Source organism: Mchenga conophoros, linkage group LG5 (assembly GCF_057382185.1).
Source record: "Mchenga conophoros isolate Kocher_MC1m ecotype Shallow Benthic linkage group LG5, M_conophoros_male_GT1.1, whole genome shotgun sequence".
Taxonomy (NCBI): domain Eukaryota; kingdom Metazoa; phylum Chordata; class Actinopteri; order Cichliformes; family Cichlidae; genus Mchenga; species Mchenga conophoros.
Window position 1 is genome coordinate 7,358,643 of NC_140530.1, and position 14,398 is coordinate 7,373,040.

The following is a 14,398-nucleotide window of genomic DNA, read 5'->3' on the forward strand; positions in this document are numbered from 1 at the left end:
TTTTCGAGCGCCGTGTACCACATAAAATCGTTTCAAGGTCAGTAAACAACCAGAATTCATACATAAGGCACACGGGATTATAAGGGGCACTCTCGATTTTCAGAAAAATCAAAGGATTGATTTTAAGTGTGCCGTATTTTCCAAACAACACGGTAATAACGACGGCCCGCTAGCATGCGCTACCAAAAATAGTGCTTTGTTGTGTATATGACGGACGAAAGCTAAACCACCACTGAAGTTGCAGCATTTTTACAAACCAATTCTGGTTCACCCGTTTCATTCAACGATCCGCTTTAGCCCTTCTCATTCTCTGTCATGCTTTTTCCGCCATGTGCGTATGAAAACAAAGCTACCGTGCATGCGCATTTTACCCATATTCTATCGCGATATTTCATTTTCTTATCGTTGCCCAACATTATACCGATATTACCATGAACGGTATGATATGGCCCAGCCCTACTCACCAAGACCTTGATGTTTATTTATTCATATATATACACACATATACACATACACATATATATATACACACACACATATACACATACATATCTATATATATATAGATATATATCTATATTTATTAGGGGTGCAACGATACTCGTATCGATATTGAACCGTTCGATACAGTGCTTTCGGTTCGGTACGCATATGTATCGAACAATACAAAATTTTTCATTTATTTTAATCAACTTTTCTTCTGACGATGCTGTCTGTGTTGAGCACTCAGTGGATCTGCATTCGACTACTCCGCCTAGGCTGCACTGTCGAGCGCAGATCCACTGAGCGCAGCGCAAGCTAGCGAGACAGAAGCTAAGCTCGTTGCAACATGGCAAACTGAACCTCCCCCACCCTCATTCAGATCTGGCCTTTGGAACTATTTTGGTCTTCATGTGAAGTATGACCCTGAAGGTAAGCGCGTCATGGACTAAAGTAAAACAGTATGTCGGATGTGCCACGCAATGCTCAATTACATGGGTGGGAACTAGTGTGTTAGCGCAGTTAGCTCGTTAACGTGTTGACGCTGTCCAGCCCCATGCACGGGGCGATCCGCGGTAACTTGTTCACGGAGATTTGCCGCGTTATGGCGTTTACGTCATTTTAACGAGATTAACGCTGACAGCACTAGTGGGAACAAAATGAATATGACTGCACATTTACGCCGACATCATTCTAGTGCAAAGACAAGTGGAAGCAGACAAAAACAACAAGCATGCATGCTACAAACTTTACCCGAGTCATTTAGACAGTGTTAGCACATGATTCTCCTTATGGGGACCTGATATGTTTAATGTGCTGCTGAGAATATAGCCCAGAAGAAGCGTATAGTACAGCTTTTATTTTGGAAAGAGCCATTTCTCTGTAATAAACTCTTTTCCAAAGATGAGTGATTTCTCGATCAGATAGATTTTTTTTATTATTTTGTTGTTTCAGCAACATTACATTTAAAAACTGTACTTTTGAGTTAAAATATATATTTATAATTTTAATAAATGACAAATTAAAAAGGCATGAACATTTTCTTTGTATCGAAAAAATATCGAGCCGTGACACCAAAGTATCGAACCAAACCGAACCGCCAAATTGATCACTTCCTTTATATTATTTTGGACTGGTGACTTCAGTTTTTTTAATGACCTAGCTACAGCATTCTGCATAACAGTGTTTTGTCCTCTCATGGCATTGGCCAACAGTGACGTCATGTTTTTCCCTGCTTGCTGCGTTGCTCCCCAGGGCCCTGTAGTCAGTGGAACCCAGCGATGTCTCTGCATAGTGCACAAGGGTATGAGAGATGAGTTGGCACAAAAAAAACAGGGAGGGGAAAAAAGCGAAGTGCTTTTGAATTAGCCACTGTACTACTGAGCCTTGGCCAACCAATAAAAAAGAATCAATGCTGCACCAAAGACTCAAGGGTAACATTCACTCTGAACAACCCATTACTGTCTCAGCAAAGCCACATTTCATTTATAGTCCTACATTACAGTCACATCACTTCTGGAATGCTCCGCATTAATCATGGCCAAGCTGTCCATGTTAAATCCTTCATCACTGCTTTCAAGATGTTCCTCTTTTGAAACAGACATGAGATCACAAAAAAAGAGCTTGAGAGGAATTGCATCAGCTCTGAAAATAGAGGGGTGTGAAGATGAGCAAAGTTTCATTTCCCGTGTGCAGTTGTAACCACCTCTAATTGAATTTCAAAAGATTTCGAAACTTATTCTAATATTGCCTTCACTGCGCTCATCCCTGCGGTCTTTGACATGAAGTGAATATTGAGTTGAAGTGCCCCTCAGTTCAATACCAGTTCAGACTCCTCTTAAAACATGGAGAGTAATGCTGATTAATCCTAGGAAGGAGTCTGCCCGCTCTCACCGTATGCAGCATGACCTTGAACAAACCATGTGCTGTCCCTCTTTTTTGAGAGAGACCTGGTGACTGCAGTGCTGGACTTGCCGTGACAGTGACTGCTCACTGCACTTATGCAACATTAAGCCATCTGCCGAGTAGAGCCCTCTTGTGGCTGTGTTTCACCTTTCAACTGCTCTTGAACCCACTTAGAAGCATATTCAGGGCTCTGCCACTATGTAAGTTATTAACAAGTCTTTCAAAATGTCTCAAATCTCATATCTACTCCAGCTGCAGATAATGATAATGGATTGGATTTATATAGCGCTTTTCTAGGCACCCAAAGCGCTTTTTAGTGGTGGAAATGCATTTCTAAGCACATGTTAGGGAACCCCTTGGTTAATTATATAGTGAGTTTAGATTTTAAAAGAAGCAAATAAAACCCTGGAAGTATTTTTGCCTGTTAGCATGAAAATGAACCAAAGGAACTTTCTTCTGATAAAACGATGCAACAAATGATGACAGGACAGGACTGCCTTAAGGAGTCAGTAGCATCCGTGTAGTCTGTCCTAAAGTAGAACCTTTCAGGCTGAAAAATTAAGGTAACACTTAAAGCCTTTTTCCACTAGTACCTACTTGACACAGCTCGACTTGCCTCAACTGGATTTCACATGTTTTCCATTACAATCGAGTACCACCTAATGTGCGTGGGGTTGTTATAGCGTGATGGTATACCTGCTGCTGTGCATAAGGCTTTTTGTCAGAATTGGGGAATGCAGTGTGTTTTTTGTGTAGGGTGGAATGTCCACTCCGGGTCAGGGATAAGTTCCTGCACCAAGTGGAAGAGTTTAAGAATCTCGGGGTCTTGTTCACGAGTGACGGGAGAAGGGAGCGAGAGATCGACAGACGGATTGGTGCTCCGGCTGCAGTGATGTGGATGCTGTACCGGTCTGTTGCGGTGAAGAGACAGCTGAGTGTAAAAGTGAAGCTCTCAGTTTACCGGTCGATCTACGTCCCTACCCTCACCTATGGTCACGAGCTGTGGTAGTGACCAAAAGAACGAGATCGCGGATACAAGCGGCGGAAATGGGCTTCCTCTGAAGCTCTCTCTGGGTGAAAAGGGTGAGAAGTTCGGCCATCTGGGAGGGGCTCAGAGTAGAGCTGCTGCTCCTTCACATCGAAAGGAGCTAGTTGAGGTGGTTTGGGCATCTGACAAGGATGCCTCCCTGGTGTTCTGAGCATGTCCCACCAGAAGGGAGACCCAGGACACACAGGAGAGATTATATCTCTCAGCTGGCCTGGGAACGCATCGGTGTTCCCCCGGACAAGCTGGAGGAGGAGGCTGGGGTCTAGGCTTCTCTGCTAGGGCTGCTGTCCCGGGTACCCGACCCCGGATAAGCGGAAGAAAATGAATGGATGGATGGATTTCCCTCTTTACTGGGTTTAAAAAAATGGCGGTTTAGATTTTTGTGAATGAGACACTCATGGAGTGATGCAACTGACTATCCAATGCAGTCTGTTGATGTCACATTTTTGGATCGCCTCAGATCGCCTGAAACCCCAGCCAAATAGGCACTAAAAAGGTCTGGGTACCATGTACTACCACCTGTTGGAAAACCATAAACCTAATGTTGAGTTGAACTGAGAAGTTGAACTTCTCACAAAACAATCAAAATCAAGAAGCAGTCAAAATTCAGCACGGTAAAAAAATAATAGCAGATATTAGATGCTCTGAAAATGAGGTTTACGCCATGTAGACACAGGTCTACATGGCGTAAACCTGTATAGACATAGACTGGAAATACTGCTTTGCCAGCTAAGCCACCAGCTGTCTGTTTGCGTCCACTAATTCACTGAACTGGACCTTTCAATCATGTTTGTGGTGTTACCAGCATTTTATTTGCAACCTGTGGTTATTACTAATTAGATGGAAGGAAAGTACTGATTTCTGTTCAGCGCATCTTTCCAGCTAAGCTTACCGGCATTAGCTCTTAACTGAGCACGCCAACCTCTAAACCAAATGCAATCAGTACTAGTTTAAAGCAAAAGAAAAAAAGCCCAACATGGTGGTAGTCAATACATCAGCACTTTACAAACGTGTTATTAGGTGGTAGCTATGTCCATCTATTGATCTGCTAGCCTGTGCCACTTTTTCATATTCTTCCTTCCATATTTTGTGGTGAGTTGGAGATACAAATTTTGGTGACCACTAAGCCTAATATGCACTGAACATTGCACGTGAATTGTGATTTATAATAAATCCTTTTTTTAAAACAACTAGATGGTAACAATCACTGTGTGTGACAAAGTTTCATTCATATATTATATTAGAATCATATTAGTGAAATAACATAAGGTAAGATACTGAGAATCTAAGTATCCTTTAACTAGCTGATAGACCTAGGGTAAACAGTCTGCAGCTGCATGCTTCTCTGTATCTCATGTTAAAATCTAAGCCGCATACCCATGGGTAATTCACACAGACTGTGAGAGGGGAAATTTAAGTATGCAGTGAAGACAAGAAAACGTCTTCCAGGTTCACAACATGGATTTCAGAAACCCAAAAACTTTATGACAAGGCTCTTGCCAAATGCTGTTACAGCTGACATTTCCACAGACACACATGAGGACAATGGAAGTGACATTGCTCTATTGTTTTCTATTTCCAGCTATGCACACCTTTTATTCTGTCTCATCTCCAACTGCAGCTGCTGTGCAGTGACTCATGTGGAGACATTTAGCACTCGTTCCTCGCTGAGCTCAACATGCATGTAGGAGTGAGCTGCCAGGTGCCAGGCTTGCTATTCTGTCCTCTCAATCACAGCAGTGAATATGGAATGAGACAAACCGGCTTATGTAAAGGCTTCCTGATTAATAAAACATGAGGAATTCAAATAAAAAGAATCCTAATCTTCTCATCAGGCTGCCGCCATCGCCTCTGACTGAATGCGAGGACTAAACTGAGGCCCATCAGTAACCGAGGGTTGCGGCGGTGTGATGGTGGTGGGGTGCAGTGTACGAGAACAGCAGAGTCGTCCAGGGAGAAAGCCTTTGATGTCGGAGCAGCATGTCAGATTAGTACAACAGCAGAGACTCAAATAGGGAGATGAGGGGAGCAAGGGAAGAGGCTCCTGCAGGCTAAAGGCAACAGCAGGGAGGGACAGGGCAATGTTACAGTGTCAGCAAGCTTCACATCTTTAGTGCACAAGCAACAGTACATTTGGCATAAATGAATACTTCGTTTAACTTAAAGAATTTTCTGTCTTAATACAGTTAATAAGATACGTTCAATTCTAACATTTAATGATAATACTGTATCATATATATTATCATTATCAATGTTGACATTATGTGTGTGTACTTGCTTGCAGCTTGCTTCATAATATTACAAAAATAAACCCTGTTGAGCAAAAAGCTTCAGCTGTTAGACTGCAGGTAGTAAATCTGGTAAACTGTAAAACACTGCTGACAATTGATCACAGCATTGGAAAACTATATGAGAACACTCTGTATTATTTTATTTATTGTTTTTCAGCCTGCATTTTGAACAATGCTACCTGCTTTAAGCTAGGCAGCTAGCAAACCTTTTCTTATCTATACACATTGCAAGTTTTGTCTCACTAAACTATTTTAGTTTTGTATTTCAAGGTTCAAGGTTCTTTATTTGTCACATGCATAGTTATACAAGTATAACACACAGTGAAATGTAGCCTGACACGCTCCTCGACATGTGCAAAAATTGGGGGGGGGGGGGGGGGGGGGTGTGTGTGTAGAGGAAGAACATTATATATATATATATACATACATATAGTATATACACTGGGTGAATGTGCAGTAGTAGCAGCAAGCAGGTGAATTCTGTACATTAATATGAATAGCCTATTGTATGTAAGTCTGCATTATTTTATTTTAATTTACTGACTACCTTTTGAAATATGCAACATTTCGTGAGCTAGTCGGTTAGCAAGATTAGTTAAAAGCAATATAAACTGTAAAATGAAAATGTAGAGCTAAAGGGAAATTGAGAATTGCTAAAACTTTTAATGCATCCCCAAATGCAGTCGCAAAAACCATCAAGCGCTACGATGAAACTGGCTCACATGAGGACCGCACCAGGAAAGCAAGACCAAGAGCCACCTCTGCTGCTGAGGATACATTCATCCGAGTCATCACGTGGCACGAATGAGAACCCACACACACAGTGTTGCACGTTGCTATGCGTTTTCTTGTGTATACGTTTAGGCACTTTCTGTCTGAGCAGCTTACCAGCTGCCACACCGCTCTCCCCTCCTGTCTGGCAACATCCTTTAAAGAGGAGTCATGATTCGATGATGGAGGTCAGGTGTGCAAGTCAGCCTCCCCCCTAACACCACACTGGGACCTCACTCCACACGTCCTCTGCAGCCGAGCCACAAACCACACCCCTCCACACACCAGCCTCAGGAACCGCATCTCAGATTAGAGCACAGATAAATGCCACACAGAGTTCCAGTAGCAGACACATCCCTACATCAACTGTTCAGAGGAGACTGTGAATCAGGCCTTTATAGTCAAATAGCTGCTAAGAAACCACTACTAAGAAAAAAACACAAGCAGAAGAGATTTGTTTGGGTCAAGAAACAAAGAGTGGACACCACCAGTGGAAATCTGTGCTTTGGTCTGATGAGTCCAAATTTGAGATCTTTGGTTCCACCTGCCGTGTCTTTGTGCGACGCAGAAAAGGTGAACGGATGGTCTCCACATGCATGGATCCCACCGTGAAGCATGGTGGAGGAGGTGTGATGGTGTGGGGTGCTTTGCTGGTGACACTGTTGGGGATTTATTCAAAACTGAAGGCACACTGAACCAGCATGGCTACCACAGCATCCTGCATTTAGTTAGACCATCATTAATTTTTTCAACAGGACAACGACCCCAAACACACCTCCAGGCTGTGTAAGGGCTATCTGACCAAGAAGAAGAGTGATGGAGTGCTGCACCAGATGGCCTGGCCTCCACAGTCACCTGACCTTAACCCAATCGAGATTGTTTGGGATGAGATGGAGCGCAGAGTGAAGGCAAAAGAACCAACAAGTGCTGACCATCTCTGGGAACTCCTTCAAGACTGTTGGAAAACCATTTCAGATGACGACCTCATGAAGTTCATCGAGAGAATGCCGAGAGTGTCCAAAGCAGGAATCAAAGCTAAGGGTGGCTGTTTTACTACATAATTCCATATGTGTTCATTCATAGTTTTGATGCCTTCAGTGAGAATCTACAATATGGAATAAAGAAAAAACATTAAATGAGAAGGTATGTCCAAACTTTTGACTCTTAGTGTAAATGCCAAAATGTGAATTTCAAATCAAATCAAATCAAATCACTTTTATTGTCACATCACATGTGCAGGCACACTGGCACAGCACATGCGAGTGAAATTCTTGTGTGCGAGCCCCACAAGCAACAGAGATGTGCAAACACAACAACACAAACGAGCAAAATACAAGAATGGCCAACCTGAAACTAATAAATATATGTACAATATATAATAGTGTATGCATTTCTGGATGTGTATACTAAATATTTTCCTACGTGTGTGTGTGTGTGTGTGTGTGTGTGTGTGTGTGTGTGTGTGTGTGTGTGTGTGTGTGTGTGTGTGTGTGTGTGTGTACACATTTTTACAAATTAAATAGTAAAAAAAAAAATAATAATAAAAAAAATAATAATAATAATAATAATAAAATATATAAAATATACAGAGTTGAATATGTGCAAAACAAGTGGCATTTATATACAGTGTGGAGTGCATAATGTTGAAGTTCCAGTAGTGAAGCTGAGGTGTCTATGACGTGTTCAGCAGTCTGATGGCCTGATGGAAAAAGCTGTCTCTCAGTCTGCTGGTACGGGACCGGATGCTGCAGAACCTCCTTCCTGATGGAAGCAGTCTGAACAGTTTATGGCTGGGGTGACTGGAGTCCTTGATGATCCTCCCCGCTTTCCTCAGGCAGCGCTTCCTGTAGATGTCTTGGAGGGAGGGAAGCTCACCTCCAATTATCCGTTCAGAGCACCGCACTACTCGCTGGAGAACTTTGCAGTTGTAGGCGGTGCTGTTGCCATACCAGGTGGTGATGCATCCAGTGAGGATGCTCTCAATGGCACAGTGATAGAAGGTCCTGAGGATGCGGGGGCTCATGCCGAATCTTTTCAGTCTCCTGAGAAAGAAGAGGCGCTGCTGCGCCTTCTTCACTGTTTTGTTTGTGTGTACTGACCACGTAAGATCCTCAGCCAGATGTACTCCAAGGAACCGGAAGCTGCTCACTCTCTCCACAGCAGCGCCGTTGATGGTGATGGGGGTGTGTACTTCTCTGCACCTCCGGAAGTCCACTATCAACTCCTTTGTCTTTGCGACGTTGAGGGTGAGATGGTTGTCTTGACACCAGTGGGTCAGGGCGCTGACCTCCTCCCTGTAAGCCGTCTCATCACCATTGGTGATAAGACCCACCACTGTAGTGTCGTCCGCAAACTTCACAATGATGTTGGAGCTGTTAGTGGCTGTGCAGTCGTAGGTGTAGAGTGAGTACAGGAGAGGGCTCAGTACACACCCCTGTGGGTGTGTGTGATGGGGGGATGAGGTGATGCTGCCCAGTCTGACCACCTGGCGTCTGTCAGACAGGAAGCTAAGGATCCAGCTGCAGAGGGAGCTGCTCAGTCCTAGATCCTGCAGTTTCCTGTCCAGCTTCGAGGGAACGATGGTATTGAATGCTGAGCTGTAATCTACAAACAGCATCCTCACATACGTGTCTCTCTTCTCCAGGTGTGACAGGGCAGTGTGTAGTGTCAGGGCTATGGCATCATCAGTGGACCTGTTGTGGCGGTATGCAAACTGTAGAGGGTCCAGTGAGTCGGGTAGTGCAGAGCAGATGAAGTCCCTGACCAGCTTCTCGAAGCATTTGCTTACCATGGGGGTCAGGGCTACAGGTCGCCAGTCGTTCAATGAGGAGATGGTGGAGGATTTGGGTACAGGGACGATGGTGGCCATTTTGAAGCAGGCTGGGACTACAGACAGAGAGAGGGAAAGGTTGAAGATGTGCGTGAACACTCCAGTCTCATGGTGTTCGCTGTGTCGAATCTAGCGTAGAATACGTTTAGATCCTCACACAGAGAGGCCGTGGTCTGCGGTGTGCTGGTTTTCCCTCTAAAGTCTGTGATCGTGTTTAGTCCCTGCCACATACTCCGAGGGTTGTCAAACTGTTGCTCCACCCTGTCCCTGTACACCCTGAATTTGAATCCACCTTTGGGCTACAATGTTTTTGGCGGCACATATTGTTCTGCACCATCTCTAGCAGAGACAATGATGTAACCTCTATGGGCTGATCAAGGCGGCTGCTTATCACCACTTAACGAAGTCCATAGGGAGAGATTTTAATACATGGCATGCTGTTCTGTTCTCAGCCTGCTGACTAGTTGGTAAAGCAAAGACCTGTCTGACAACCTTTAAACTTCAGGGTAACAAGTATTTGGGTTAAATCAGTCTTCAGTGCTTAGCAGATGCTAAAAGCACTGAGTGAGGACTAAGCACAAATGGCAAGTGATTTTCCATTTCTGGTTACAACCTTGTAATTCAGAGGAAATGTTTACATTGTAAGAAGTCATTTGTATTAAGTCCGGTCGATTGTGCAGCTGATTCAGTTTGACATTGCCCAGCTGGGTGCTGTGATAATACCACCATCAGTGATCTGTCACTCCCCTTTCCCTCCCCTCTAATGGATAGGATTCTTCAAGTAGAAAGATCAAAGCCGCAGTAGGGGGCTCGGAAAGGGTTAGCACCGATCTGAGGGGATGGAGAAGTGGGGGAGGAACAGGACAGGCAGGTTTGCACTTGCTGCATTGCCTGAGCTCTGTCTGTCTAATGCTGCACTGGAAATGTCCAGTTTTTGGGGAGAAATCTGCCACAGTGCTTCAGAGATGAGATGAAATGAGATCTGAGCCTATTTGACATTTAGATAAAAATGGTAATAAGCGGCATATGACAGGACAACCCTGCCAGTGATGCCTTAGAGTTTCACATATACACCAACGCTGTTACGTAACTATAACAACCACAACAACGTGACAAGCAGTAGAAACCGAAGGCATGAACACAACGGTATTCGCCGCCAGCGAGAGAACTTGAACATCCTCTTCTGCAGCATTGCTGTGGCTCTCCTTCTCTAAAGACAGCCAGCTGAAGGAGTCCAATGTTCAAACAGACTGTAACATCACACACTGGTGAAAATGAAAGTGTGGCATGCATGCCACAAGATGAATGAATCCTGTCATGTGCATTATACTGCAACCCCCACACTTGTGATTCAGTAACTGAGCCTCTTATTTGTAGAGATACAGCAGCATCAATGTCTGCACTCATCACTTTGGCTGTGAAACCATGGACCGTATATAAAAGATGGGTGTATGTAGGCACGCATTGCTTTTGGAATTTGTATTTCCAAGTCCCAACATTGCCATTTTGAATGATGCCATGCAATATTTCTGGATTTTTGGAGCCACTGAGCAACAGCCTCTGGAATGAAGCCAACGCAGAACATACAAAGACAGCATTTCATCTAATGGCAACTTGATGCTGACTCCAAAAGCAAGTCAAACCCCAAGGACTCCCTCATTGAAATGCCCAACTTCACAGCATTAAAAGCCATGTTCATGGCCTGGTGCAGGAAAAAAATGGTTTAAACCTCTATGCATAATCACTGTGGAGTGGTGGAGGGGTTAGGGGCAAGGTACCACCATAAATATGGCCAAGAGTTCATTTCAGTAACCAGCTAGCTGCCCATGTTAGCAAACAATCAAAATGGCCACACCCTTAACTTTAAGCATTAACAGTATCGAGATGGATGACTCTTTTTTTTTTTTAAAGAAAAATCACCCTCCACACAGCTGTTACAAAGGGGAAATATTCATAACGGCCAAAAGCTTTTAAGTGTGAGGCTGTAAACATGTAAAGTTGTACATTTTATCATCTGAGGATTGACTCATTCCAGAAGCCAGCCTCTAGTGGCCATTAGAGGAAGTGTAGTGTTTGGCACTTCCGTGTTGGCTTCAGTTTTCGGACCTTGAGGTTGCCGTTTACCTGAAACCAGTTGAATGTACTGCTGGCAAACAAACAGCATTGTGCTTCCAGCCTGCAAATAATCAACTCACTTTCACATGAGTCTGTCGCTCAGTACCTTTGAAAGCAGAACATTTTTATGACTCCTGCTTCACATCTACACAGCAACAGTGAACGCCTTCCCACAGACTCCCGGTGGAACTGCGAATCCCACCTCACGAATAAGCACAACTCACGGCCTAAGTGGCATTTCGCTTTGAATTGCTGGCTGCTGTACATCACCAGTGTGGAGCAGACAGACAAACACCATGTCGTCTCACAGTTGGAGAGCCAAGCGCTGCCTTCTGCCATTTAGATCACCATGGAAACAGCCAAATACACAACCAGCACTCTCGTCAGCTTCGGCTCAACACACTGCAGTCCATGTGTGATAGCAACTTGTGTGCCCCCATGCTGCAAGCACACACCTCGTTCACAAATGCAGAAATAAGAGAGCGAGAATAGTGAGGGGGAGGAGAGAGAGAACACCCAGTTCTACATCATGACATCGTGTTTATTCAAAGATGTCACAGCCTGATGATGTGAAGGAGATTTGGGCAATGAGGAGCTGATGTTACAAGTCTGGATGCCATTATTGGGATAAAATCAGTGCAATGCTTAAAAAGGGGGACTCTACATATGACCTGCATGACACTAGTGGGGGAAAAAACCCATCATAGCCTGATTCATTACGGTGTGGTTGATATTTTAAAGGCAGCCACACAGAAGGCCTAATTCTCACAGCCAGAGCGAGCACTGGGTAGTAAATGACGCACGTTTACAACACAAGCACACAAATGAAGTGGGACCACCACGGGTGCAGTCTGCGTGACTGGATGCGGGCGAGCCCGGACTCCGTGATGTCACGCCTACCCACTCGACCGCGTGAAGCAGCAGTAAATGAGACAGCTGACACATGTCCAACAAGCAGTCGGATTACCGCCCCCCTCCTCTTACCTGCTCTGTGCGCTTCACCCAGGCGGACCTCGGTGATGCTGCTCGGGTCACTCTGAGATCTTCCCCGCTGCAACACACAGTCCTCCTCCAGCCCATCCGATGATGCCATGGTGAAAACAAGACGGCGACACGAGACTGAAAGGGGCGATCTCCGTCAGCCAAGGTCACCGGCATCAAGAGGTGGTGCGGATTAAATGTGGTCGGAGTGCTGCAGCTGCAGCTCCTGGTCCCCGAAAAGCAGCAGCGCTGGGGAAATCCATTACGCGCGCAGCATCATGGCGCCTTCAGGTGTTGCTCGCAAAATCAGCAACGTTAACAGGTAGTAAGTGAATTTGAGTGGTAAATAAAACTAGGAAAGCGCAATATTGATTCAAATTCATATAATAAAGAACTCCATTTAAATCTGTCCTCTGTTGCAGTCCCGGTTTGTGCAATTTGGTAAGAAAGGCTTGTGCCTTTTAGTGTTTTTTCTTTGCCCTTTAATGTCTTAAATATCAGGCCACATTTGAAAGCAATAGATCCTACAGCCTCTGAAGGCAGCATCAGAGTCATGGCCTGCTTGGTATTAGCTGAAAATGGGCAGCCTCTTAATGGAGTCTTCGTCTGAATCCATGCTTTGGTTTCAGCCTTCTGTCCAGTTCATGCAAACCATGTCAATGTTGGTTAAATTCATAGTTTGTGCTGCTCGATCCCTCTGAAGTCTGCTGCGCTGTTCTCTCCTTAATACTTCAGATCAACGCTTGAATCACTTTAAGCACCAAATACATCTGAATATAAGGAGGAGAGGCAGTGCATAGCAGTCAGAATTTGACATCAGTGCCAGAGACATCGTTTTCAGTTCACTGCCATGGCCAAAGTCATTAACACAGACGTAACACTATTACATGTGAGATACTTCAGCTTTGGGTTTGAAATGGCAGTTATCACTGGTGATTATGTATTAAAAAGGTTGGTCTTATGAGTATAACATGTTATCAACACATTTCCATCAACAAAGCAAAGTAAAAAAAAAACAAAAAACAAAAACATAACAACATGCAGGTATAATGTAAAGTACATTTGGGAAAATGTTTCTCCCAAATGACGCACTGAAAACTGTAGTTTATAGACTTGACTCAGTCATGGTTCCTGCAGTGAACAAATCTTTTTTTTTTTTCAACAAAAACAAAAACAGTCAACCTTAAACAATCAGTCACTTTAAAGTCAAAGTCAACAGCAACATAAAAAAAAAAAAATCAGTTTCAACTCAAGATTGCAACAGTGCACAAAGTCTTCACATTTAGCAAGAACCTTTTTGTTTTTTACAAATCGTTTTTGAAAAGATTAAATATCAGGTTAACTGCACACACATAGAAAATTGTTCTTTTGGTACAGCTTTTGAAGAGTTGTGGATACATGTCGCTGACTCAACACAGATGATGCACATTTCCTGATAGTCATCTCTGCGTCTCTGGCCTGCTGCTCGATTTCTGTATATACGATATTTAATTAATGATGACAGTTTTATGGAATTTCTAAACTAAAATTTAACTAATAATTTAATTTTAATTTAAAACCACAAACAGACGACAAATTTTAATAAAAAGCTGATAGTTGGATTTATTGAGTTGATGAAAGGTACAAAGACACTGCACACTGTAAAATGTAAATAAAAACAATGCAATAATTTGCAAATCTTAAAAACTCATATTTTATTCACAATACAAAGTATGTCAAGTGTTTAAATAATTTTTGTTAAAGACTATTTGGAATTTGATGGCAGTCTCAAATCCCTCTAGAGAGGGTAACACTGTGTAGTCTCTCATTTATCTAATTTTCTTTAACAACAGTCTGTAAAGGTCTGGAAACTGTTTGCGAATGTATACTAAAACCTACTATCTTGTGACTGCTTACCAAATTTAGAAATGAAAACAGTAAACCAACTGTAAATACTTTAAACTGTCCATGAGTGTCCCTAACGCCATCCCTGTAAAT

The 14,398-nt window shown here is 43.5% G+C and overlaps 1 protein-coding gene across 1 annotated transcript in view; it reads right to left on the minus strand.

The window, feature by feature from the left end:
* The window catches only part of phactr3b (phosphatase and actin regulator 3b), a 60,091-nt gene extending 47,413 nt beyond the window's left edge, over positions 1–12,678 (minus strand). Inside the window, exon 1 of the mRNA XM_085272987.1 lies at positions 12,425–12,678. Within this exon, the coding sequence (XP_085129113.1) occupies positions 12,425–12,533 (109 nt within the window). The 5' untranslated portion in view covers positions 12,534–12,678. The remainder of the gene's footprint in view (positions 1–12,424) is intronic.
* Positions 12,679–14,398: the final 1,720 nt, after the last annotated feature.